This window comes from Macrobrachium rosenbergii, chromosome 20 (genome assembly GCF_040412425.1).
Source record: "Macrobrachium rosenbergii isolate ZJJX-2024 chromosome 20, ASM4041242v1, whole genome shotgun sequence".
NCBI lineage: Eukaryota > Metazoa > Arthropoda > Malacostraca > Decapoda > Palaemonidae > Macrobrachium > Macrobrachium rosenbergii.
In genome coordinates, this window is record NC_089760.1 from 46313980 (window position 1) to 46341479 (window position 27500).

General features: G+C 43.8%; 1 protein-coding gene across 1 annotated transcript in view; it reads left to right on the forward strand.

Moving 5' to 3' along the window:
• Nucleotides 1-27500, forward strand: part of LOC136849330 (long-chain fatty acid transport protein 4-like) — a 431083-nt gene that overhangs the window by 321040 nt on the left and 82543 nt on the right. The window contains exons 12-13 of the mRNA XM_067122690.1: nt 6473-6479; nt 25468-25493. Coding sequence (XP_066978791.1) covers nt 6473-6479; nt 25468-25493 — 33 coding nt within the window. The remainder of the gene's footprint in view (nt 1-6472; nt 6480-25467; nt 25494-27500) is intronic.

The following is a 27500-nucleotide window of genomic DNA, read 5'->3' on the forward strand; positions in this document are numbered from 1 at the left end:
TGTCAATGATAAGGCATGCCAATATAATTTGGTGAGTTAGCCAATAATAATAATAATAATAATAATAACAATAATAATAATAATAATAATGTAATAATAATAATAATAATAATAATAACACTACATTCTGGCTATACTATGGCTTTGTTAAGAAATAAAATAACTCGAATATTTGATCAACTACATACCTATTGCTCTGTTGTCAAAATTCATTACATATGAACGACTACGACTGTTTAATGACTTTAAAGCTGTTTGTAACTTTAAATAAGTTCTTACATTGCTACATACCAATGTGTAAAGTCAGAAGTGAACTGTCTCTGTCGAGATCATATTGGAATACATCATTAAATTTTAAATGCTCAGACGTAAAATAACATCTCTTACCTCTGCACTCGAATATGCAGCTGTCACTCGCCTCACTTTATCGTTGATACTAACAACATCGATATAGTGCTTTGAAGACTATAGTGACTTTCTTATTATCATCACTTTGTAATAGCTACGGAAGTCCTTATAAAAAATAGTGAATAAAAACGTGTATTCCCTTCTGTGGCTGTTTCTGAGAAAAAGCTGCTCTTGTCACTAAATTTCTCGTATTCGAGTCTGTCTTTTATTCAGCTGTGGCTGCAATGTCTTATTTATAAACAGGCAACTACTCGTTGCTCCTCCTTAAATACGCTCCAGCTGAAAGCAAATTTCATCTGAAAGTACTCAACTGTCTATTTGTTCAAGGAGACAATCTTGAGCCACAATCTTTGACTTTTGCAAAATGACTTTGCCATATAAGTGCATCTGCTGACAATACTGAAACTGTCATGTTGTTTCACGATTCCTGATTCTTCATAATATTAAACAATTACTGCATGTTCAGGAATGTTTTACGTTTTTGCCTTGCAACTAGATCAGTTTAAATTTAAATATGCAGTTTCACCAAATGTGTGTCATAAACCCATTTCAGCTGTTTTTGGTGCACTCCACGAGGGTTACAGACCCACCTTGTGCTGGTGGAACAATTTGTAACTAGACGCTAATGATTCTGAATAACGATGTGAGTAGCAAGAAAGCCGTATGTAGTTATCCATGGAAAAAGTTTAACATAGTCGTGCTAACGACATATATTCATCTGAATAACATGTTAGAATGTTTTCGTCAGGTTTCCAAATTACCGGTCAGCGGCTTTCGCTAACATTTCATATATTACATTGGCTCATATGAAGCTCGGTCGACACGGTCATGGCTATTAGAAGCTGCTGCGGCAAATGTCCGAAAGCCGTGTCAAGTAAGCTTTCCGTTGACTAATGAGCCGTATCGGCTACAATACTTGTCGGGTATCCCGTGTATGCAAAATTTGTTATTTTATTGTATTAGTCAAAAGGCAGGGTAACAAAGGTTTGATGACAAATGTTTTAACTGACGCAGCTGGTTACAATTTAGACTATGCAGATATTGCAGGCACTATTATAATGTGTGGTATTCCTTTCTAAACAACACACAATTTACCTACCTTACACACACACACTCTGAAGACAATCTTTTAAGTTGTGTCCCAACGAAGTCATTCAGTAATGGTGTGTGAGGCCAATTCACTGCATGTGAAACAGGATTCATCAGAGTGTTATCATCATCATTGTAATTTGTTGCATGCTTTGGCACACATATGAATGCAACTACAGAAAAGACACAAATGCCTTTCGAAGAAGCTGCATCTTAAAACACAGCTCTAGGCGCAACACCTTCATTTGCCTGTGAGGATCATGAAACCAAGCCACAACTACTGTCTTTAACTCCACTAGTATTGGGTCTTTCACTAAATCTTCTCAATGCAATAGCTGACTTACTCTGATATAGACCCTCTGTTCCAAATAACTTATGTCCCACAACAAATCGACAAGCTTCCTAAATACTATTTCAATATAATAATATTGAAGTGGTATGGCACCGCTGTTCAATCTAGTAATTCATGAGCCAGAACTGCTGTATTCAGTGATATAATGCCACTAGCTGACTTGGTTAAAATCTGTCATGAATTTTACATATTTACTTGCTGTAGCAGCAAACAACGATTATTTCTGCAAGTTACAAGCTACTGTTCAGTCAAGCTCTGAAGCGTCACATTTGAGCACTTGTGGGCTGTCTTTGACCATCTTGTGCCTTTATCTTCTTTTCCATCCATCTATTATTCGTTTTCTCCGTCGTTATCCGTTATTCTTATCTTTTATCTAAGTCTATTAAGCAAAGTGGCATCCGTGACTACGATAAAAGTTGGTGACTTTGTCGTCAATTTGCACTGCAGTGTAGTCAACATAATACTTGCGCGAATACTGTGACCGATTGGCTGGCGTAATTCTCGGCAATGATTCGGCAATATAGCAGCGATTAAACTTTACGCAAACACGCCATAAATACTTATATTTGTTAAATTTGCTTGCGAAAAAGCTACTGGCATGACGACAATATTTGAAACTTTCATTTTCATTATTCAAATACCACTGTTCGCTCAATATTTTTGCCAATAATACGCATGATTGTTACAGATATTTTATTAGTTAATATTGCGTATGATGCTATTTCTCACCAAGTCCTCTCTCTAATTCAGACATTACTGATATGCAAGTCTGGCAAAATCTCAAACATAATTGCCCACTGAAAAGAGAGAGAGAGAGAGAGAGAGAGAGATTGGAGATGGATTGTTTTGAAATATTACGGCTTTGTAAACTAACACTACAGTCTTAACTGTCTTCTACCTACACACTACACACACACCATACCACCCACACCACCTTTTCTCTGCACCATACCACTACCACTCTCTATCAGTCTGCAGATTCACATATGAAGAGAGAAGAGAGAAGAGAAGCATAATTTCTTTCTTCTCATTTCTCAAGAGACTGCCTCACAAGGCATTTTTATTTTTATGTTATGTTTGCTTTTTTCCCAATATACTATTTGTAGATCAAAAACAAATTTTATCTTTCAAGCAAACATTCGATTAAACCAGATTTCGAACATTTTTACGTTGGCATACGAGATGCTTCTTTGTTTCTGCTGATTTATTCAGAATATATCGTTTTTGATAACTGTAACAGACAGTTTATTGTTAATTGTAACTATTGATGATCTATTGTCCCTCTGACTTATTTATCTATTCAGTAATTTATATTTTTATTTTATGATTTTATTATAGTGAAAAATTCTCTGCACGAATTAAACCTCTGAAGATTTGCATTTAAAGTATTATGAACGGAGGGCTCAGAGATCGCCATAATCTGCCGCGTGCTTAGAGGCGAATCTCTCGCAGCAAGTTTGCTCATTTTAAACTCTTAGAGAAACTTGGTCTGCCGTTTGCTCTACTTCACAAAAGGTTATCCACAGAGGGCAAGAAAAAAGAATGAGGGCTTGACCTTATGATCCTCCTCACCTGTCATCTAGTTTTCTTATCTCATTTGTGAGAAATAAAAACTTACAACCTTTTGCCCGTCAACTCTTCTTGTCATGTGTCAGAAATATTCTCTCTCTCTCTCTCTCTACTCTCTCTCTCTCTCTCTCTCTCTCTCTCTCTCTCTCGCTCTCTCTCTCTATGCTGTGGAGATTTGAAGGGGTTAGGTGGTAAGGGAAACGGAGGGGAAGGGGTTTGGGGAGGGGGGAGGGAAGAAAGAGGTTGGTCTTCCAGCGTTAGACCCCTTTTCTTCCACTTATTCAGAACATTGACCAAAGCTGTGCGAGAAGTTATTCTTCTTCATTTGATTTCTTTTGATAGGAATCTTTCTTGCAATTGTTTTTTTCACCGTATTTTCTGGTTCTTTTCTGTCATATGCTTTGTTTCTTTCTTTTAGTTGATTCATCTTACTGTTTCTCATAACTTTCATACATATTGCCTAAACTAGAGATATTTTCAATGCGATTTACTCATAATGCAGACTATTCACTGTATTATTATTACATTATATTTTTTTCTTAATTTTCAGTCTCATTTTCCTCCATTTTATATCTAAAACAAGAGCATATATATATATATATATATATATATATATATATATATATATATATATATATATATATATATATATATATATTATACCTACATACCACACACACACACATGTATATATATACAGTATATGTGTATATGCACATGCTACCACTGATATTTTCCTTTCCTTTCCTTTCCTTGGAGTGAACGGCTCCAGAAATGTATGGCTTCTCCGATTTCTGAGAAAGCCTTTAGGGATGAGGTTGCTTAGCCCCAAAAGAAAATTTTCTGATGACTTCTTTCCTGTTTCCAGGTCGTTGTGTCTTCTCTGCGGGACTTCAAGGAATCTTGGCTCAGTCGTCTTGATATCTATAGTCGTTTAAAGAAGTATGGTATGTTAAGGCCTTTAAGACAAACTTTCTACTGGTTTACTTCTTCTATATCAAAACTTCTTTGTTCATCGCCTTTTTTTATTATTGTCGACGCCACAATATATGCCTTTATCTCTTCTGTTGCAGCGTAAATTCCTCTCTAAAACTTTCACTTCCTGTCTTCTTTATCAGTGACCTTCTGCAGAGTATCTCTTCCATGTCCCCTGCTTTTGCCGATGAGGCTTACTTTCGTAATCTACACTTCATCTAGTGTTGATTTCGTCGTCCATTAATCCTCATCCGTGATTTTCTAGGAATTGGGTCTCATAACGCAATCAAGTTCATTGCCTTTCTGACGCAAATAGTGCCTATTCATGCATCCTCCTTAAAAGGGAGTCTTATTTCTTTTTGGAGGGGATGTAAGTAAACCTCTGCGAGATTAAATGGCTCAAAATGCTACATTCCAGTTTAGAAACAGGTTTCCTTTTTCGTATGCTCTGGTTTCCTCTTCAGATTTTTAGAAAATAATGTTACCTTGGCGACCATTTTTGCAACGTTCTCCCTATGGGCAGTACTTTTCATGTTCCAGCTGACTAGTAGCGCCAGCTTTATCTTATCTGTCAATACCCATTTGGTCTACTACAAACAGCTTCTCTGTCAGCTATCTACAGCTACCTTTTCTGCTGGGGCCAGCGAGAGAGTCCTATTTTGAGGGTAGCGTCGTATACCTGCCGTGCTACATTACATCACTTTAGTCTATGGAAATCAGTAGTCCCAGAGTGCTAGGTTCAATGATAGTTGTAATCTATCTACTACCAAATCCTTGAACCCTCTTCCTGTTTAGGTCCCCTCATAGAGTTAAGACCGCACATGCATCCCAATTTTCATCGCTTTTTGGACCAGGTCAGATGAGAGTATTGAGACTGTAATGATACCCCTTGTACAAGCACAGACACACTCTCCAGAAAGATATACACACACACACACATATATATATATACATATGCATGAAAAACCAACATTTTTAGATGATGTTGCTACACTCATTCTTTTTTATCAGCCAAGCTGCATTCTACTTAAGTCCACTGCTTATGTCACCAGACATACTCACACACAAACGCACACACACACACACACACCCACAGACATATATATATATATATATATATATATATATATATATATATATATATATATATATATATATATACAGTGTATATGTGTATATATAATATATATATATATATATATATATATATATATATATATATATATATATATATATATATATATATATATATATATATATATATATATGTGTGTGTGTGTGTGTGGCTCAATGTGTGTGTGTGTGTTTAATGTGTGCGTGTATTAATGTCAATATTGTCATCTGACAGAGTCATACAGAACAAGTAAGAAGGATGAGGGATGATAAAAGGGGAGACAACTGTTTATGGAGAGAGATACATCTGCATCTTGGAGAGGGAAGAAAATAAGAACAGTATAGAAAGACTGTGGAGGGAGTGCATCTATCATTGATCCTAGTTCTCCTAGGACTACGCCAATAGGAAAGGAATGCTGCAAACAGGGTAGAACAAAATAATGTTAGTCTCTAATATCTGTGGGGAAGAAAAAACTGATGCACATGAATAATAAAAACTTATTTCTTAGCGAATTATGAAGAAATAAATATGTATAAAAGATAAGTATACAGCATTTTTACCTGACGTCCAGTGTAAGTACCTTCTATATTGAAAGCAATCTGTAGCATAAGTCAAGGTTTAACTGAATAGCGTAACGTATCTTTAAGTATAATCCTGATTTACGTTGACTTATAAAGAAGTCGAGTTCATCAAAAAACTTCCCGCTTTAAAATCCTCGATCTTCAGTCTGGTAGCGCGCGTGCATGTTTGCGTGTGCGTATGATTTTGTTTGTTTATCTAACCAAGATCCTCTTGTTAAAAAAACTTTTGTCTTTGAAAATATTCTCAGATTATTTGTTAGAATTTATGCCTTTTCTTAATTCAAAATTGACGGTATGGGTATATAGGAGTCATGAATCGCTATAATTTTTAGATTGACGAAAAATTGGGTTCTTGCTGTTTCAAGACAGTCTCACCAACTAAAGTACCATAGTTCATAAGTCACTGAAACAATTAAAATGTACTTAATCTGTTATGATAGCGGGGTGGGAATAATAGCAATAGTGGAATTATATATATCATTACAACAGACGATCAAACTCATGACAGAATAAAAAAATTACATAACTGCAAACTACAGAAATTAGTTGAATGCAGGTGATTTTTCGACATTTCTTCAGTGTTTCCACACTATGAATCTTTCAGCTTTAAATCTAATACATGCACTTTACTTTAAACAAGAAACCGACAACATCTCTGATGCCGCCAGTTTACGTTTCAACATAACCCTAATTGTTCACTAATAATGAATTTATTTCAATGCTTCTGTCAGTGCTGACTTAAGCCTGTCTGCCAACATGTAACATCCACAAAAATTCTAGCATTTTATACATTCCTTTCTCTCTCTCTCTCTCTCTTTCTTTCTCTCTCTCTCTCTCTCTCTCTCTCTCTCTCTCTCTCTCTCTCTCTCTCTGGCTGTCTCTGTCTCTGTCTCTCTCTTTCTCCTAATATGTCTGTTTTCTCTCTCTCTCTCTCTCTCTCTCTCTCTCTCTCTCTCTCTCTCTCTCTCTCTCTCTCTCTCTCTCTTACAAACACAGTTCTGAATAGGTCATCCCCTCTTTAAGATCTTAGATTTTCCGAACGTTTGAAGCTACACCTGATAGACCACACCGGTTTCATAACACAACTGCAAATGCCTCTCGCTCTGCTCTCCTCCTACGCTCATCAAATATTCATTACTTCCATTTCATAGGATTGTTCTTGACACTCGCTAAGCTAGGTTTTATAAAAATATTTTTCATATCTGAAATTCATTAAAATTATGTTATCTCTTATAATAATAATAGTGATAATACTTATCATTATTATTAAATTCCCTGGGACGAATTTTGTTTTCGTAAACAATATGAAATTTCATCTTATGAAGTCATAATGGTTATTCATAGAACTCTGACCCTACATTTTGATCTGAGTATACTTCTTAAGCTGGCTTTCATATTTTCACACTAAATGCAAAGACATCTACATAATATAACCTTTCCTAGAGTACTTACGAACAAAACTTTTATGGTTATACTAGAAAAATATCCGTAAAAAATTTGCAAATGTGTTGCTTGTTTATTAAATTTTTTATCAAAATTTTCTTTAAATTCTGATAAATAAGAAACAGATACGTTAAGTTACGATTGCATGTTCATGTTCCATAAATAACTCGGTCATTTTGTCAAATAAGACTGAATTTTAATTTTTAGTAGGACATTTGCACCACTGGCAGTTAAATGCGGAGCTCATTTCCGTAGATTGTCACACGTTCTATAAGACTTAATCGATGAGCACATATTGCTACAATTACTAAGATTGTGGTGCTCTTAAACCAGAGATTCTCAAACTGGGTGCCGTGGCTAGATCATCTCAACGAACGTTTGTAAAAAAAAAAGAAAAAGTTTGCAGCAGACTTCATAAAATTATTGTCAGCGTGTCTGCTCTAATCACGTTTATCTAATTCTTCTGATATGCTCTTTTTTTGTACAGTATATTTCTGCATGTACGGTGTACTGATTCTGGTTGGAGTAGTGATAATAGTTTATTCATTAAATAAGTTAATTCATGCGATACGATTGGGATGGTGAAGAAGAGTTATAAAGGTAATGATTACTTAACAGAACCAACAGATTTGAAAATATGCTGATAAAATGGCAAAACTTTGTCTTATTCATAGAATGTAAATGCTGCTCTACCCTTTACCAGGAATTCTGTAATAGGAGCCGCAATTATCTGCAATGATGTCTAAGTATAAAAACCAGGATTTTGACATTTTGCTAAGTGATTTCAGAATTACATAGATATTTCCGGGTCATATTTTTGTTTATATAAATTAATGACGGGGTTTTAAGCATTCCGTCGAGATGTAATTTGAACGATTACAGAAAACGATAATATTTCATAACCTTACTTCTCTCATTAACTATAACAAAAAGTATTCAACCTTTAAGGAGTTTATGTGAATACGAAAAGATAAGCAATAACAGCTACAGCTGAAAGAGTGCGCCCCTGTCTCACTGGGTGTTTCGCTTTTCTCCCGTCCATTTTAATGCAACAACACAGACATTAACTGACCTATTGAAGGGGTGACCAAATATAACAGACACGCCTCACTACTGACAGTAAATGCAGTTAAAAAGATAACACGAACAAAACCAACTACTTTCTTTGATTTTTCTCTGAGACTCTTCCTATTTTTCTCTCTATCGCTCCAAAAAAGCAAATATAATAACTTACTAGGAAAAAGGAAAACATGTCATGAATTCATCCTCCGGCCAAACTTACAACAAAACTCTCGTTACCTCAAATGGTGATCACATTTTATCCCCCCTTGTTTTCGGGTGACGGAATCGATGGGCCACTGTAAACTATTAAAAGTTGGGATGGAAGTTTTATAAGTGATCTTAGCGACCACCTCCTCCTCCCCGGACGACTCCCTCGTCTGTTCTACCAGCTATGATTTCGGGTGTGTGTTAGGTTTGAGACCTTAGCTTTTCATCAGTATCTTGGAACTCAGGAAGTCTTCCTGGCCCTCCAGAGTTTCAGGATCAGTGATGGGACACTCGGTGGTGTTAGTGACAATCCATAGTAATGTACATCCAGCAAACAGGAAGCAGTGTCTCTTTCACTGCACCAGTTTACAATGCATGTGCTGAGTGGGTGGTAGCCATTCGCTAGACCTGTCAACCAGATACATTCTGAGCAGAGAAGTGTAGTGGAAGACAGAGCTCAGTCAACGGGGGTCAGAGTAGGGTCCCTTCATATGGATGTCGTGAAAGGCTATTCAATCTTCTTGGGGCTCCATCGATTGACCTGTTTGCCACCCACCACAACAGGAAGCTCCAGGTGTTTTGCTCCATCATACCCAAGCCATGAGCTGTAGCAGAAGATGCCTTCCAACACCCACGGGACAACCTGGATGCTTACGCCTTTCCACCGTTCTGTCTGCTTTGTCTGGTGATCAACAGGGTAATGATCACTAGGAATCTCAGAATGACACTAGTGGCTCCCAAATGGCCACATGCCGCATGGTATCTGGACCTGCTAGCTCTTCTCATCGATGCACCGAGAGAGATTCCCCCCTGGAACAACCTGCTGTGTCAGCCGCACATAGAACAGTTCCATTAGTCCGTGGAGTCACTTGCACTTCATGGCTGGAGACTATCCAGCATCTCTTGCAAACAAGAGGTCTTTCTCACCGCACAGCAATAGAGATGTCTCGGCTGTTACAAGGCTATAGAAGCTGCCCTAGGCCTAGCCCGATACCTGAGAGGCATGGTGTCCTCTTAGTTGGGATCTCATTGCTAGTGAAGAGTTTTTTGAAAGGTCTTGCCCTCCCAGGGAACTCAGGACCCCTATGTGGGATTTGACTCTCGTACTCGGGAGCCTGACTCGTGCACCGTACGAGCCCTTATGAGAATTGTCAGACAGGGATCTGACCCTCAAGACCATTTTCTTTTTTAGCAGTGCACGAGCCCTTACAAGAGTTGTCAGACAGGGATCTGACCGTCAGGACCATTTCTTTTAGCCCTGGCATGGATGAAGAGTAGAGTGGAGCTGCGGACTGCATGGAGTGCGGCTCTCAGAGGGATGAGATGAGATCACCGGCTAGATTTTTGTAACAAGAATAGAATCCATCAGTCCCTGATGCCAGATTGATCTTTACGATCCTCTAGGGTTTTGTTGGTAATGACAGTCTGTTAGAGTGCTGCTGTGCTGTCTGGCGGACTCCACCATCTCCGGCCTGCAGTCATCAGCGACTCTCTGTTAGTACTGGCTCGACCAAGAAAGAGGTGTCCAAGAACACTATCTCTTTCTGGCTTCATGAGGCAATAAGCTTTATTGAAAATCTAAAAGTGAACAGAACAGTTAGGTGAACATGTATAAAAACACATTGAAAATGATTTTTAATTATCCCCAAAACATGATTAAATACAAAAGGTATAGACAGTTTGAAACTGAGTTATAATTAGGGATATAATTAATACAGTAAAGGACATGAGAAACACTATGTACATAATCATAATACTATGGTTAAAATTACCAAAACTAAATATACGACAGAAAATTTATAAAGGTAATTTCGGACTTAAAACTAAATCAAGTAAATCATATTGCAAACTTAAAAACTAACACACAAAGATTGTACATCATAATATCAGGAGCCAGGCTGTGAAGCATGTCTGGTCCAGGAGAAAATGCCAGGGCAAGTAAATGAGGCATTTAGGGGAAAGGATAGGGATTAAAGGTTAATTTCTTGAGTTCGACCCTGTGTCACCGGTGAAATTCCTTCTGGCATGAATTTCTAGGTATAAATATTGCTAAATATACCAGAGAAAAAGTTATCAGGAATGCTGGGGTTACTACCCCCAGATCGGCGCATCTTCTTATATCAAGAAGGTGTTGGTATGGAGAAGGGTGAGTGAATAAATCACAGCCACAGAACCACACTCGAAAGATATCCCAATGGCAAACTCCCCCGGAAGAGCGAGGAGCCGTTCCCAGTTCCCCACTCACCCCCCCACCTACTTGGCGACCCCAGCGCCATCTGAACTCATTCCTTTTCTAGCACGTGATTTTTTCACTGTTTTCCTTTTGTGCTTGTTTTTGGCTGTTTTTTTCCTGTTATCAACCATGTCGTCGAGCAGCTTTACTGTATCCAAGTTAAGTACCATCTTATTGTGGGTTTTTATGATAAGTTTGGCTGTTTTAGCCCGTATTTATTAATTATACGTGGTTTTGTTATGGACGCTTCGGCGTCCCCCAGCCAACCATGTTGTCCAGCTTGTTTGTTGTGGGTTTCCTTCCAGCTTGTTCTGTTTGGGCTTTTCCTTGTCGGCTCTTGCTTATTTTTATCCCCCTAGGATTCATCCTGGTGGTTTTCCTAAGCTCAGGTTATTTCGGTGTTTCTCCAAGGATAATTTTGTTGAGATCATTATCTGATTTGTGGGTTCATGTTCATGTTTATTGTTTGGGTTCCCAGTCATCTTCCGGCTTAGGTGACTCCCAGGATGTTTCCCCTTGGACAGTTTTAGCTTTTTATTATACTTATTATTATTGTGATTTAGTGTATATTAGGCTTGTTTTTGCCAATTTTGGCCTCCTGCTCTCCCTTTCACCTGGGTCCTAGGTTCTCTCCCGAGAGGTGGGGGGATCAGCAGGTGGAGGGAGTTTCTGTTGTTGTTCCATCCTCTGACCGTGGTTTGGGTTGTGGGTGAGCCCCATAGTCCTCCCCCTTCTTTACGGAGGGGTTGAGGTTTTTCTGTGGGTGTGTCTCCTCCATGCTTTTATAGCATTCCCCTTATTTCGGCCCTGGTTGGTCTTCGATTGGAAATTTCTCTCCTGTTGTTTCCTCATCCCTCCCTTTCCTTCTCCCCTTTTATGTCATAGGCACGTCTATGTGTGGGGTGAGAGTATGGAGACCTTTAGCCTGCTTTATTCCCTTCCCTTTCATTCGGGTAGGCCATGATCTCTCCAGCTGGTATTATCTAGCGTGGTCGGGTTGCAGTTGAGCGGGAGAAGGCATCTTCCCCAGTCTCCTGTTTTCCTCTGCTCTGGCCTACTCCCTTCCTTCTCCCACCAACCCCCCTCCCCTGGCCTACCCTGGTCCAGCTTTTTGTCATCTTCTTCGCGTGGTGATGTCGGTTATCCAGTTCCCAGTCCCCCGAGTTGTGAGATCTTTCCTGGTGGAGGATTCGCTCCTCCCAGGGCTGGTCCCCGATGGCATTTTGCTGAGCTCAGCGTTTTGCTCTCCTGGGGATGAAACGGGTTGAACCTTTATGTGGGTTTTTTTCTCAGTCCTCATCCTTGTTCTTACCTGTTCGCTCCTCTCTGTTGGGATACTCTAGTTGGGTTGACTGGCGTTACACCTGCCCTTGTGGAATTGTGGTGTTTGTAGCCTCACCCTTCTTTGTTCTCTAGCGGTTGAGGCTTGGGATCCCGGCAAGGGGGTGGTGCGGACTCCGGGAGTGTGGATTTTTGTACCATTGTTAACCGATTATGTTACCATCCTCTGTATATGTATGCATTTATTTTTGCTTTTAGCTCATCCGCCGTCAGATTTATAATTATTTCTGTTATTGTTATTAGAGTCCGGTGATCTTATCCTTGGGTTCCGCTGTCTTATTCCTGGCATCCCTTGTGGCAAAGGTCCCGTTGATTTGCTCCCGTTTCGTTCGCCGGAGTATTCCGGCACTGGTGGGGTTTAGTTTGCTTACCCTAATTTTAAGTTACTTTTCTGGTAGGCCCGTCTCTGACGGGTTTTTTCATTTCGCGGAGTACTCTGGTGGTATGGTTGAAAATACCTGCGCCTATTCTAGTTTAAGTTTCTTAGAGTTGGAGGTTCATTTACTTTCACACTTACAGACTGTTCATTGTGAGGAGCCGGGTGTACCGCCACCCTTCACCAACCCTACGGGCATGTGGTGTGTCGGACCCACGCTGGCTGTGCGGTCCGGCTTGATGACCTGATCGTCTGGCATCCGGAGGGCTGTGAGGTTTGCTTGGCGCTTTGCAAGGTGCATCCAGGACGAGTCGGTAAGCCAATTTTCTTTCATTCTTCATGATAGTTACAGTTTGCTTGTTGCTATATTTTATGTTTTAAACTTTATATAGTTTAGTATATTAGCCCTTCCTTGATTCCCGATGAGTCCTCCAAGAAGGAGGCCCTAGAGTCTCTCGCGCCTGGGTGGCTGGGTTTGGGAGGAACGTCCCGTGTCGGGAAGCCCTATGTCCTCGACAGGAAGCTGAGAGATCTTCTTAACCCTGGAGCCCGGATCGCAGCTGCGGTTCCTGCTGATGTGGCCGCACCTATCATCGAGCAGATCCGGGTCGTGACCCAGCCACTCCCTAGAAGATCCCCTTTACTGCGGAGGTTTCGGAGGACGTGCCGCTCTGGACTTGGACCTGGAGCCCATGAACACCGAGCAGGACCAGGTAGGTAGAGAGGTAAGTGAGGCAGTGGGGGCGGGCACCCTCTTTGATTCCCCTTCATCATCTGTATCTTCGTTTCAGGGCTTTGCTAAGTCTTCTATCTTGAGGACAGCGCTCCATCTACTGTCCCCAAGTTGAAGAAGTGTGGAAGGCGAAGGGCTTCAAGTCCGCAAGGCATCCCTTTCCCCCGTGAAGTCAAAGGTTGCTGAACCTTTGGCCTCTGGGGAGCAAACCAGGAACCTCGGGCAAAGGAGGCGAGTAAGAGGTGGCCAAACCCAGCCCTCCTCGCCAGCCTGCCTTTGACCCTGAGGCGTTTGCAGGGATGTTACTTGAGAAGTTCTCTTCAGAGGTGGAGGCCAAGCTCTCTAAGCTGACGGAGAGGCTGCAGAGTCAGGAGAATCTTCTTGCCGATATGGCACGCTCCGGTGGGGCTGGACCGCAATACCAGATCCCTGACACTGCTACCCTCCCTCCTTTTGATGTTGGGAACCCGTGGCGTTTGCTCTTTATGGCGCTATTCGCCACGAGGATACCTTGACCATTGAAGGACTAGGTACCAGACGCCTGGAGGAGCTGGAGTTCTTCCCGGCGGATCTCTTGCCCCCCTACCCAGGCTTCATTAGGCTGACGGAGGAAGCTTGGGTACGCTCGGACAAGGTCCCTAAGGAGACGGTGATCTTCCCTAGGGATCAGGCGCAATCTGCTCTCTTGCGCACCTTTTCCGAGTGGCGGGCGGAGAACACGAAGTTGACCCCCTTCAAGGGCAACTACACGATGTTTTCCCTCGGGGATAACCTACCCACCCCCTGCCTGAACAAGGTTGCTATCGCAACTGCTCAGGCTTGCTTGGATGGCAAACCCTTAACCTCAGCCTAGGGAATCAGACCCTACATCTCTGATCTTCCCTGGGGGTGATGACTTCTGGAAGGACGCTCCGTCCACATTTACTGTTGGTAAATTGGACGCAGATTGCGCTGTCCGAACCAGTTTAGTGAGCAGCTTCCAAGATCCCGAGAAGCTCTCCTGAAGGCTGAGTTGAGGCACGGTGTCATCTGAGCCGGTCTGTGAACTCGCTGTGCCTTTCAGAAGCAACCGCCGTCTCCTTTGCTGAGAGCCCTTTGTTTCAGGTCCTGACTAAATCCCTGTTAGCAGGGTTTCCAGTCGGACCTGTTCGACTTCATGGTGGCAAAAGATGAACTGCCGAAGTTCATCTTCACTGATGCCACCATTCGTCATGAGCCTAATAGGCTCATGAAGAGCTCGTTCTGGGGGCAAATCTTTTCCCAGAAGAAGAAGTCTCCGGTGTCCTGGCGAGGCAACCAGGGCCAACCAAGAGTCTGCGCTCCCGGTGGGTATCTCCGCTTTAAGCGGAAACCCCGAGTCTGGCGGTTCCCAGCATAAGCCTGGGAAACATTATAGAAGGCATAGGAGACCACAACACCAGACAGGACCGTTGTTCAGGCAGTTCCAGTCTCAACGGTGAACCAACTTTCCACCTCCAAGGCTCAACCCCAACAGTATGTGCTGGTTCAACCAGCCCAATCCCTCTTGCTGCGCCTCATACGTACGTCTCCTCACCGGCGTACAACCCTACCTGTGAAGGCCGTGGGGTCTTTCATGGCCTTGATAGAAGTGCAAGGGGGGGGTAGAGGCTGAGCTCCCTACAGAGGTAGAGCTGGATCTGTCTCCCGGGGGAGAAGTGGCCGTGGTAGAGGGAACAAACCTGCTTCCTCCCATTGAGACCAGTCAGGTAGGTGGACGTCTATACTGGTTCAGAGACCAGTGGTCCTTCAGTCCTTGGGCACACAGCATTGTGTCCAAAGGCCTGGGTTGAGCTGGATCAGGACCCCCTCCCCTGATCAGGTTTCATCAACCCTCCTCCAAAGCTCTACAGGACTTTGTGACGGAGCTTCTCAACAAGAGAGCAATAAAGAAAGTGAGGCACCTCAAATTTCAAGGCAGGCTGTTCACTGTCCCCAAGAAAGATTCCAGCCAGCAAAGAGTGATTCTGGATCTGTCGGCGTCTAAATCTCTACATACAATGCGACAAATTTCGCATGCTTACAGTTGCCCAAGGTAACGGACTCTACTGCCGCGTGGAGCCGTCACCACCTCTATCGATCTTTCAGACGCTTATTATCACGTCCCGGTTGCGCTGGAACTTCTCTCCCTTCCTGGGTTTCAGACTGGGGAAACAGGCCTACTCCTTCAGGGTCATGCCCTTGAGCTCAATATAGCCCCAGGATATTCATGAAGCTGGCGGAAACAGTTGTTCAGCAGCTACGGTCCCGGGGATCTTCTAGTAGCATACCTGGACGATTGGTTAATTTGGGCCCCATCCAACAGGAGTGTCGGAAGGCTACAGCTATAGTGATCAATTCCTGGAGTCCTTAGGCTTTCAATTGAACAGGGAGAAGTCCCGCCTGACTCCGGAGTCTCGGTTTCAGTGGCTGGGTCTCCAGTGGGACCTAACCTCGTACAGGCTATCCCTTCCGCCGGCCAAGCGGAGGAGATAGCCGCCAGCTACCAGAAAATTTCTGAAGGGGAAAGCGGCATCCCGCTGGTCTCAAGAGAGGATTCTCGGTTCTCTTCAGTTTGCTTCAGTAACAGACCTGCTCTTGAAAGCAAGACTAAAAGACATAAACAGAGTGTGGCGGAGACGAGCCAATGTCAGGCTCAGAGACAGGGTCTCTTCAATCCCTCAAATCTTGAAGACAAGACTTCGACCGTGGTCCACAGTCAAAGGGCCTTCAAGTCTGTCCCCCTTCATTTCCTCCCCCAGCTCTGGTAATCCACACAGATGCTTCATTAAGCGGCTGGGAGGGTACTCACCAAAACAAAAAGTACAAGGGACATGGTCTACAATGTTTCGACAGTTCCATATAAACACCTTGGAAGCTATGGCTGTGTTTCTAACTCTGAAGAAACTTTGCCCCGCCAACCAGATTCACATCAGGCTGGTGTTGGACATTGCCGTGGTGGTTCATTGCATAAACAGGGGTGGTTCCAAATCGGGTCACATAAATCAGGTGATGTTAGCCATCTTCTCCTGGCGAACAAGCACGGCTGGCATCTGTCAGCCACCCATCTGGTGGGAGTGCGGAACGTGGTGGCGGATTCTCTGTCCAGAACTACTCCGTTGGAGATGGAGTGGTCTCTGGACGGGAATCGTTCAATTGGATATGCCGCCGGGTTCCAGGACTCCAGGTGGATCTGTTTGCCACAGAGAGCAATCACAAGCTTCCCTGTTATGTAGCTCTCAATCTGGATCCCCATGCTCACGCCACAGATGCAATGACTATAGATTGGAACAATTGGGAGAGGATCTACTTGTTTCCCCAATAAACATGTTGTTGAAAGTACTACACAAACTCAGGTCATTCAAAGGTCAACTAGCCCTGGTAGCCCCCATTGGCCGAAGAGCAACTGGTTCCCTCTGCTTCTGGAGCTCAGGTTGCGGTGTCATCGGATACCCAAACCCAGACTGACTCAAGTAGTACAAACCAAGACTGTGTCAGCTTCCTTAAGAATTCAAAATGCCCTAGTTTTGTGGACTTTTATAAAATTTGCTGCTAAAAAGGAGCAAACATTGACCCGTTAACACTCTGTTTCTAGAATCTGATAAGAGAGATTCTACTCTCAGGCAATATGATTCAGCAGTCAAAAAATTAGCATCCTTTTTTGAAGGCATCTGAAGCTAAGACTATGACAACTAACTTAGCGGTTACGTTCTTTAGATCATTGTTTGAAAAAGGCCTAGCTCCGCCAGCCACTATTACTACAGCTAAATCAGCCTTGAAGAAAGGTATTTTGTATGGCTTCAAGATTGATTTAACAGATTCATATACTTTTCCTCCATCCCTAGAGCATGCGCCCGTTTGAGACCAGTAACACGCCCACATTCGGTTACCTGGTTCCTAAACGATGTTCTAAAGTTAGCCTCAGATATTGATAACTCACAATGCTCTTATCTGGATCTGTTAAGGAAGACTTTGTTTTTGATTAGCTTAGCTTCAGGTGCCAGAATCTCAGAGCTGTCTGCTCTCTCTAGAGGTGATGATCACATTGATTTCCTCCCGTCGGGAGAAGTTCTCCTTTCCCCTGATATTACGTTTCTAGCGAAAAATGAAGACCCTCAGGACAGGTGGTCCCCCTGGAAGGTGGTGCCTCTTCCACAGGACCGGTCCTTGTGCCCAGTCTTTACCTTAAAAGCTTACTTACAAAGAACTCCTCAGTGTATGTCGGGTCCTCTTTTCATCAGGGAAAAAGGTGGAACTCTCTCTCTGAATGCTATAAGACAACAAATTTTGTATTTCATTAAACAGGCCAACCTGGATTCAGTTCCTAAGGTTCATGATATCCGTGCGGTAGCTACCTCTACTAATTATTTTCATAATATGGATTTTGCTGAACTTACCAAGTATACGGGATGGAAATCACCTCTAGTGTTTAAACGCCACTATCTAAAATCACTGGAAGCTCTGAAATTCTCTACAGTGGCTGTGGGGAGTGTCATCCCCCCACCTTAATTATCCTTAACCCTAATCCTTTCCCCCCGCCCGCCTGCCTCATTTATTTCTCTGCCTGTTCTCCTGGTTCAATCATGCCTCACTGCCTTGCTCCTCAATAATGATACTAGTATTGCTATTATTATTGTTTGTCTTGGTGATTGTGTTCTGTTATGCTGTGTATTTAGATTTAAGCCTAGAGGTACTTGTGTTATTTTATTTTATGCTTTGTGTAGTTTCACATTTTGATATTGTTTTAAGGTATATTATGTACTGTTATGTATAATCTATGTGTTTACTATCTATATCATTGTATTGTTGGTGTTTTTATTCCACCCGTAATTACCTGTATTTTGTTTATCTTTGCTTTGCTCAGATTGCATATTAAATCTAATTTGTTCATAGCATGTGTTTTTGTTCATGATCACCTTTTGTTTATTTTGTATCTTAGCAGGCTTGGCATGATTCTCTTTACTATTTCACCGGGTGACACAGGGACGAACTCAGAAAAGGGATTTTGACAAAGGAAAATCTATTTCTGAGGGAGGCCCTGTGTCACCCGGTGACCCTCCCAGTATCTGGTTTCTCCCCCCTGCTTTGGCATGCCAAGCCTGGGGTGGTGCTAGACTGGAATGAGTTCAGATGGCGCTGGGGGTGCCGTTATGGGCGGGTGAGTGGGGAGCTGGAACGGCTCCTCGTTCTTCCGGGGATTTTGCCATTGGGATATCTTTCAGGGAGTGTGGTTCTGTGGCTGTGATTTATTCACTCACCCTTCTCCATACCGACACCTTCTTGATATAAGAAGACATTTCGATCTGGGGGTAGTAACCCAGCATTCCTGATAACTTTTTCTCTGGTATATTTAGCAATATTTATACCTAGAAATTCGTGCAAGAAGGAATTTCACCGGGTGACACAGGGCCTCCCTCAGAAATAGATTTTTCCTTTGTCAAAATCCCTTTTAAGGCAGAGGGACAATGCTCCCTACAGCCACCGCTTCCAGTGATTTCAGATAGTGGCGTTTAAACACTGATGGAGATTTCCAGCCCGTATACTTCTTAAGCTCATCAAAATTCATATTATGAAAATAATTAGTGGAGGTAGCCACTGCTCGGGTATCATGAACCTTAGGGACTGCCAGGTTAGCTTGCTTAATGAAGTATAGAATTTGTTGTCTGATAGCCTTTAAAGAAAGCGTTCCTCCTTTTTCCCTGTTAAAAAGAGGACTAGACAAACATTGAGAAGTTCTCCGTAAATAGGCCCTCAAGGTAGCAACTGGGCATAAAGACAGATCTTGTGGAAGAGGAACAACCTTCCAGGGGACCACCTATCCTGAGGGTCTTCATTTTTGCTAAGAACCTTTGATTTGGGAAAGCAGAACTTCTCCTGACGGGAGAAAATCCACGATTCGCACCTATAGAGAGAGCAGACAGTTCTGATATTCTGGCACCTGAAGCTAGACTAATTAGGAACAACGTCTTCCTTAACAGATTCAAATAAGAACATTGATTGTTATTAGTTTCTGAGGCTAATTTTAGAACATCGTTAAGAAACCAGGAAACCGTATGTGGACGGGTCGCTGGTCTCAAACGAGCGCATGCTCTGGGAATGGACGAAAAATATGAATCTGTTAAATCAATCTTGAACCCATGCAAAAACACCTTTTTCAAAGCTGATTTCGCTGTGGTAATGGTGGCCGGAGCCAGACCCTTTTCAAACAGGGACCTAAAGAATGATATTGCCAAATTGGTGGTCATGACTTGAGCTTCAGATTCCTTCAAAAAAGATGCCAACTTTTTAACTGCTGAATCATACTGTCTGAGGGTAGAATCTCTTTTATCTGATTCCAGAAACAGAGTATTAACAGGATCAATATCCGCACCTCTCTGAGCGGCGAATTTTGTAAAGTCCATAAAGCCAGGGCATTCAGAATTCTTGAGGAAGCTGACACAGTCCGTGTTTGCACTATTTGAGTCAGCTGTGGCCTGGGTATTTGATGACACCGGAGTTTGAGCTCCAGAAGAAGAGGGAACCAATTGCTCTTCGGCCAGTTGGGAGCTACCAGGGCCACTTGACCTCGAATGACCTGAGCTTGTGCAACTCCTTCATCAGCAGGTTTATTGGCGGAAACAGATAGATTTTCTGCCATTTGTTCCAGTCCACTGACATTGCATCCGTAGCGTGAGCTCGAGGGTCCAGGTTGGGAGCAACATAACAAGGGAGTTTGTGATTGCTCTCCGTGGCAAACATGCTTTTAGGAGCAGATCTGTTACAGATGCGAACTGAAGAGAACCCAGGATTCTTTCTTGCGTTCTGCGAGAGGCTTTCCTGCCTTTGAGGAATTGCCTGGTGGCTTTGGCTATCTCTCTCCGTTTGGCTGGCGGAATAGACAGCTTGTGCGAGTCCAGATCCCACTGGATACCCAGCCACTGAAATTGAGCCTCCGGAGTTAGGCGGGACTTCGCCCTGTTTATCTGAAAGGCTAGGGATTCCAAACTCGATCCCTATGGCTGTAGCTCTCCGGCACTCCTCAGCGTTGGATGCCCAAATTATCCAATCGTCCAGGTATGCGGCCAGCGATATCCCCCGGGACCGTAACTGCTGCACTACCGTTTCCGCCAGCTTCGTGAAAATTCTGGGTGCTATGTTGAGCCCGAATGGCATGACCCTGAACGAGTAGGCTTGTTTCCCCAGTCTGAAACCTAGGAAGGGAGAGAAGTTCCGCGCAATCGGGACGTGATAATATGCATCTGAAAGATCTGTAGAGGTGGTGACGGCTCCACGAGGAAGTAGAGTCCGCACCTGCGCGATTGTAAGCATGCGAAATTTGTTGCATTGTATATAAAGATCGAGACGCGACAGATCCAAGATTACCCGTTGTTGACTGGAGTCTTTCTTGGGAACACTGAACAGCCTGCCTTGAAATTTCAGGTGTCTCACTTTCTTTATGGCCTCTTTTGAGTAATTCCACCGCAAAGTCCCGCAGAGCTTTGGAAGACGGTTGATGAAATCTGATCAGGGGAGGGCCCTTGATCCAACTCCACCCCAAACCTTTGGAGACTATACTGTGGGCCCACGGACTGAAGGTCCACTGGTCCCTGAACAGGTGAAGTCTGCCGCCCACCTGATTGGTCTCACTGGGAAGGTGAAGGCTCTGCCCGGCCTCTCTCCCCGGGAGAGGATCGCAAGGCAGCCTTGCCTCTGAAGGAGGCTCTTGCTCTACTCCCCCTTGCGTTCCTGTTAAGGCCTCTCAAAACGACCCCTGGCCCTCATAGGAGGGTTATACACAGGAGACGTTATGAAGGTAGGGCGCGGCAAGGGAGTGCTGAGTTGGCTGCACCAGCACGAACTGTTGAGGCTGGGCCTTCGAGGTAGAAGACTGGCCAACTGGCGAGATAGGTACAGCTTGGACAACGGCTTGTTGGTGTTGTCTTCTGTGCCTCCTGTATCTCTTACCAGGCCTGTTTTGGGGCCCGGCGGACTCGGGGGCTCTCCTTTTGAAAGCAGGGATACCCCAGGGGGAGCGCAGACTCTGGTTCGCCCTGGTTGCCTCAGCCAGGACATTGTTGACCTCTCCTTCGGGGAAGATACTAGCACCCCAGAAGGAGCTTTTCATGAGCTTATTAGGCTCATGTCTTATGGTAGCGTCAGCGAAGATGTATTTGCAGCAGTTCATCCGCGCTACCATGAAGTCAAACAGGTCCGCCTGAAATCCTGCTAACAGAGACTTCGTCAGGACCTGGAAGAGTGGCTCCTCGGAGTACATCACTGAGGTGGATTCCGCCAGGCACAGGGAGTTCAGTGATCGACTCAGCCGACACCTAGTCTCAAACTCTGCTTTCAGGAGGGCTTCTGGCAGTTTGGGAAGCTGCTCACTGAATAAGGTGGATGCACAATCTGGGTCCAGCTTACCCGACATAAAAGTAGCCGGGGCATCCTTCCAGAAATCATCGTCTCCGGGGAAGATCAGTGAGGTGGGATCAGTCTCCCGGAGCTGAGGCGACGGCTTACCTTCCGTGCATGCCTGGGCAGTCGCAAGAGCCACCTTAGTCATGCAAGGGGTTGGGATTCTATCACCCAACGAGAACATCGTGAAGTTGCCCTTGAAGGGGGTCAACTTCGTGTTCTCCGCCTGCCACTCATTAAATGTGCGCAGCAATGTAGACTGCGCCTGGTCCCTTGGGAAGATAACTTAACTATCTCCTTCGGGACCTTATCCGTCCTCACCCAAGCTTCCTCCGTCAACCTGGCGAAGCCTGGGTAGGGGGCCAGCAGGTCAGGAGGAAAGAATTCCAACTCCTGAAGCCTGTGCGTGCCTAGACCCTTGATCGTTAGGGCATCTTCATGCCGGGGAGCATGAAGGGCCAAACGCCAAGGATTTCCCTTGTCAAATGGAGGGAGGGCGGAGGCATCCGAATGGGGTAATGTACCGCCGACCCACCGAGCGCATGAACCCGAGAGCATACTCTCCTGGCTCTGCAACCTCTCCGTAAGCTTGCTGAGCTTAGCATCCACCTCCGAGGTAAACTTCTGCAGAAGTATACCGCAAACTCCTCCGGATCAAAGGCAGGTTGGCGAGGAGGGCTAGCCTTAGCTGCCCTCGAATCGCTCCCTTAGCAGAGGGAGTGGCCTTGTTGTGGAAGCCACCGGACTAGTATCCCGTGGCTTCACCGGAGGGAAAGGGTTTGCTTTGCGGGAGGTTGCGGACTTATAGCCCTTCGCCTTCCAAGACTTCTTCAACTTGGGGACAGCCAATTGCGCCCTGTCCTCCAAGTAAGAAGACTTTTGGAAACCCTGAAATGAAGAAGCGGTGGATGAAGGGAATCAAAAAGGAGCCTGCCCCCACTGCCTCACTTACCTCCCTACCTACCTCCTGGTCCTGTTCTGTGTTCATCGGCTCCAGGTCAAGGTTTATGGCCGCCACTTCCTCCGACGCCACCACGTACAAATTCTCGTCCTGGGGAGGCTGGTTTTCTACCCGGATCTGCTCGATGAGAGGAGCGGCGACTTCGATGGAACAGCCGCTGAGATCCGGGCGCCGGGGTAAAGCAGATTACGGATGTTCTCGTCCAGAACATATGGCTTCCCCGACGGAACATTCCTTCCAAAACCAGCCACCCAGGCCCGAAGGGAACCCAAGGCGTCGCTGTGGGAAGCTTGGTCGGCCTGGAAGAGAGCAGGGACTTAATAACCGAGCGCTCAGTGAAGAGATATATAAGCAATATATCAGGAACATAATGTACTTGAAACAAGTGAGGCAACCAGTTAAACTAAAGGCAGTAACTATAGGCTTACAGACTCGTCCTGGATAAGCTCGTAAAGAGCAAAGCAAACCTCACAACCGTCCTGGTGCCGCACGATGAGGTCGTCTATCCAGACTGCACAGCCCGAATGGGAACGACAGACAACGACAACGTGCCCATAGGGCTGGTGCAGCACTGCAGTGCACCCGGGCTCCTGACAACGTACTGTCTGTAAGTGGTAGACGGTATATGAACATACTAATTTAAGGCGTGCCAGAGCAGAACCGGCGGAGATGGGGACCTTAAACTATAGCAGGTAATGGAGCATGCTAATTAATTTATACTGGACCCGCTGGAGCATTCCGGCGGGACGATAAACCAGAGCAAAACATGACACACACTAAATTAAGGAGCGCCGGAGATAGTTCGACGGAGTAGGACCTTAACCTAGGATCATGCAACTCTTAATTGTAAAATCAACTTAAAGTATAATTACTGCCGAGTCCGGTAGTAAGTAAATGGTTAACAACATAGGATAGCAGTACACTGCTGGTCACAGTGTTCCAACGCGGACCTCCGAGATCCCGTTTTCAAACCGCTACTTGGTTACAGCGGGGAGGCGGGGTAAATCATTACCCCCAGTTATTATACAGCTAGAGAACTAGGTGTGACTAAGGCCAACCTACTGAAAAACCAAACCACCGTAGTGGTAACTGGTAAGAAGGCAACGGAGGACCGGGATGGCGGAGCGGAACCAGCTAGGAAGTGTTTAACCCTGAAGGTGATCGAAGTTCAGCCCGACCCGGAGGAGAGCGAACCAGTGAAACACTAGCCGAGCGGGTGACACTAGAATGGAGGCCAGGAGGGTGGGTGACTCTCAACTGGGAACCGGACTAGTCCCCCGGGTGACGATCAAGAGACCGACGTCCCACATGCAAGGAGATGACACACCACTGGCAAGGTCAGGAGGCAGTACTTAGAAGGTGGAATCGAGAGTTATGTTCAGTGGACGGGGGAACACCCCATACACTGACTGCAACTCCCACGGGCGTCGAAACAGACGTGATCGACTTCCACGCAATGCAGGAGACATGACACTCACCAAAAGTACTAGGGGAGGATAGGATAATAGCATTAGCCTAAAGCAACACCAAACTCTCACCCTCCTCTGAAGCCGCAGCCCAGACAGTAAAAGGGAGAGAGAGAGGAGAGGAAGAGGGGTGGAAGGGAGAGAAATTCCCAAAACGCAGTCCAACCAACAACCGACCATAGGGCAGAAGGGCAATGCATAAAGAAGATCCCCCCTTTTTTTTTCCTCTCTCCTCATTAGAGGGAGGAGGGGATGGGGCTTCAGATGCCCTAGCAAACCCGGAAAACGAGCGGTAAGGCGGATGGAACAACAAACAGGAACTCCCTCGACCAGCCTACCCCTCCCTCCCCGCTCAGCGACATAGTCGGGAGAGATGGGAGCTAAGACAATGCCAAAGCCTAACCTGAATAGCCTAACCCACTGATTGGAGCGAGAGGGCTAGGCTAGGATCCCCAATTTCTGATAAGTACCGCTAAAGTTAACCAATAACAACATAAGTACACGTAATATGATCGAAAATGCAAAAATATAAGAACTTGTGCTAAGCGTATAGCCTAACCGGGCGAGGCGAACAGGAGGTAGGCAGCCAACTGACTGCTCCTGACGCCGAGCCCGGACCACAATAAATCCGAATTATCCATGTCATCCATTACACTACAAATCAGTGAAACTGACAAAAGAAAGCACCACCTTGGAGAGGGAATCTACTCGCGCGAGAGCCTGGTATAAGCTATAAATTAATTGTAAGAACCAAAATAAGGGGAGGAAGCCTCTGTGAGGAATGACGCTAATCAAGGTACCAGGAACCGCCCGACATAGATAAGCGCCTCCAAAAGGAACTTCTTGAAGGGGAATTACGAAACATGAATAAAATTGTAAACGACCGAGAGAAACCCCTGCAATAACAAGCTGTAAGGGTGTACCTCAAGGTCATCATGGTAGAGGCGGCGAACGCCAGGGAGCGCCCGATATATGACCCTGTAAATATTAACTTACAGCCCAATAAGAGCCTCACTGATAATAAAACCCCACAAGAAGATGGTACTTAACTTCATAATGGTGAAACTGCTTGAAGACATGGTTAACTCAAGGAAAATGGTCAAAAACCAGCACAAGAAAAAGCCTTCTTAAAGGAAAACGTGCTAGAATGGAATGAGTACAGATAGCGCTGGGGTCGTCGGTTGGCGGGCAGGTGAGTGCGGGCGTTAGATCGGCTCCTCACGTTCCGGGGTTTTGTCATTGGGATGTCTACAGAGTGCAGTCCTGTGGCAGTGACAACAATCACTCACCCTTATCTATACCGACATCTATTTTATAATAGATGTTCGATCTGGGGGTAGTAACCCCAGCATTCCTGATAGCTTTTTTCTCTGGTATATTTAGCAATATCTATATCTAGAAATTCGTGCTTAATAGGAATTTCACCGGCTGACACAGGGACGAGCTCAGAAATATATATATATATACACAGGTTGACCATCACTAATCTGGCATCATTGGGACCTGGAGGGTGTCGGATTAGCCATTTGTTAGGCTAGAATACACGAAACCCAGTAGCTAAGCACCTCATCTTAGAATTAAAGTATCCCATAAATCAGTACAAGTTGGTTAATAAAGAAAAGACAATTATCAAATACAGGTAGTGCTCAAGTTACGATAATTCGACTTACGATATATCGAGTATACGATGGGGTTAGCAATTAATACCAATACGAAAATATTTAGGAAAAATATTTTTAGATTTCACGCAGGCGCAGGCAGCAAGAGAGACCAACTTACAATAGACCAACTTCTTTTCTTCCATCTCTTTATTCCATCTGCTAGTTAAAAAAGTAAAAGAGAATGATAAAAGTATTGTTAGTAACGTTATACTCGTGTAAATGCGTACAGCCATAAACATCCGAACGGGAAACTGTTGTTTTGCTAATAATCGTATCGGATAACAACTGTTGTGCCTGTATTTCAACCATTGTACGGTAATACACAATTACTGTAGTTATGTTACAAATGACGTTAAGTACTGTACAATAGGACTGATATATTTTTTACACTATACCCTTATTCGCTTTGGAGAAAAGATCGGCAGGGAAATATACTGCTACAGTAACTTTAAGCTGCAAGTTGTAGCTGAAGCTGAAAAAACAATATTAAAGCTGCCAATGACTATAAATTATCGTGCATTGGCAACATGGATGAAACTCGACCGTAAATAAAACTGGAGAGAATGTATTTTAATCAAAACTACTGGGCATGAAAGAATACAAATTACTACTGTTTTCATGCCGATAAAAGATAAATACGTAAAGCTCGTATTATGATGAAATCAAGAGAAAATAGCAACGGAATCTTGATTTATTTTACACAAAACAAACATGCCCCCAAAACGGCCTGCTGCGATTCCCGAGAACGTCATATATTAAAAAAAAAAAATAGCTAAATTAGTTTCACAACGAGACGTATTTAAGTTATATTTCAACATAAAAACACTTTGTATAACGAAAAATATCCTTGCCCCAATTAAATAAAGTATCCATATTCATTTACGCTAACTAGAAACAAGAAAAGCGCTTTGAACTTAGTCAAATGCGGCGAAATAAACACCGCGATATCGATTCCGAAAACAAAACACTGATCGCAGTTTATAATACAAAAGCAATATGAGAATATATGCAATTGGAAACAATGTAGTAAAGCATAACTTTTTAAAAGATCCATGAAAAAGATGCACTTTCGTTATGTTGATGTTTGTATAATACTGTATAATGTGAATGGAGTTCAGTATCATGTAGGCTAGGCTACCAGTTTGTTGATGCAGCACACTGCGCCACCAAATCGAAGCAGCCGGCGAGCAAGTTAGCGCAGCAACCCGGAAAATTTGAAAATTGGTGCGGAAACATTAGAAATTACTCTAGCCAAAATTTGTGCTGGATTACTGATTGTTCCAGACTACTGATTGCCAGATTAGTGATGGTCAACCTGTATATATATATATATATATATATATATATATATATATATATATATATATATATATATATATATATATATATATATATATATGGAGCCTCGATGGCACAGTCGGTTACAGCAGCAGCTTTTGGACTTCAGAGAGGTCTGTGGCGGGTTCAAATCTGCAGCCGACTGATCAGAGAGGCGGACACTTTGCTATCGTGTAGTCACCCTGGGATTATGTATGTAA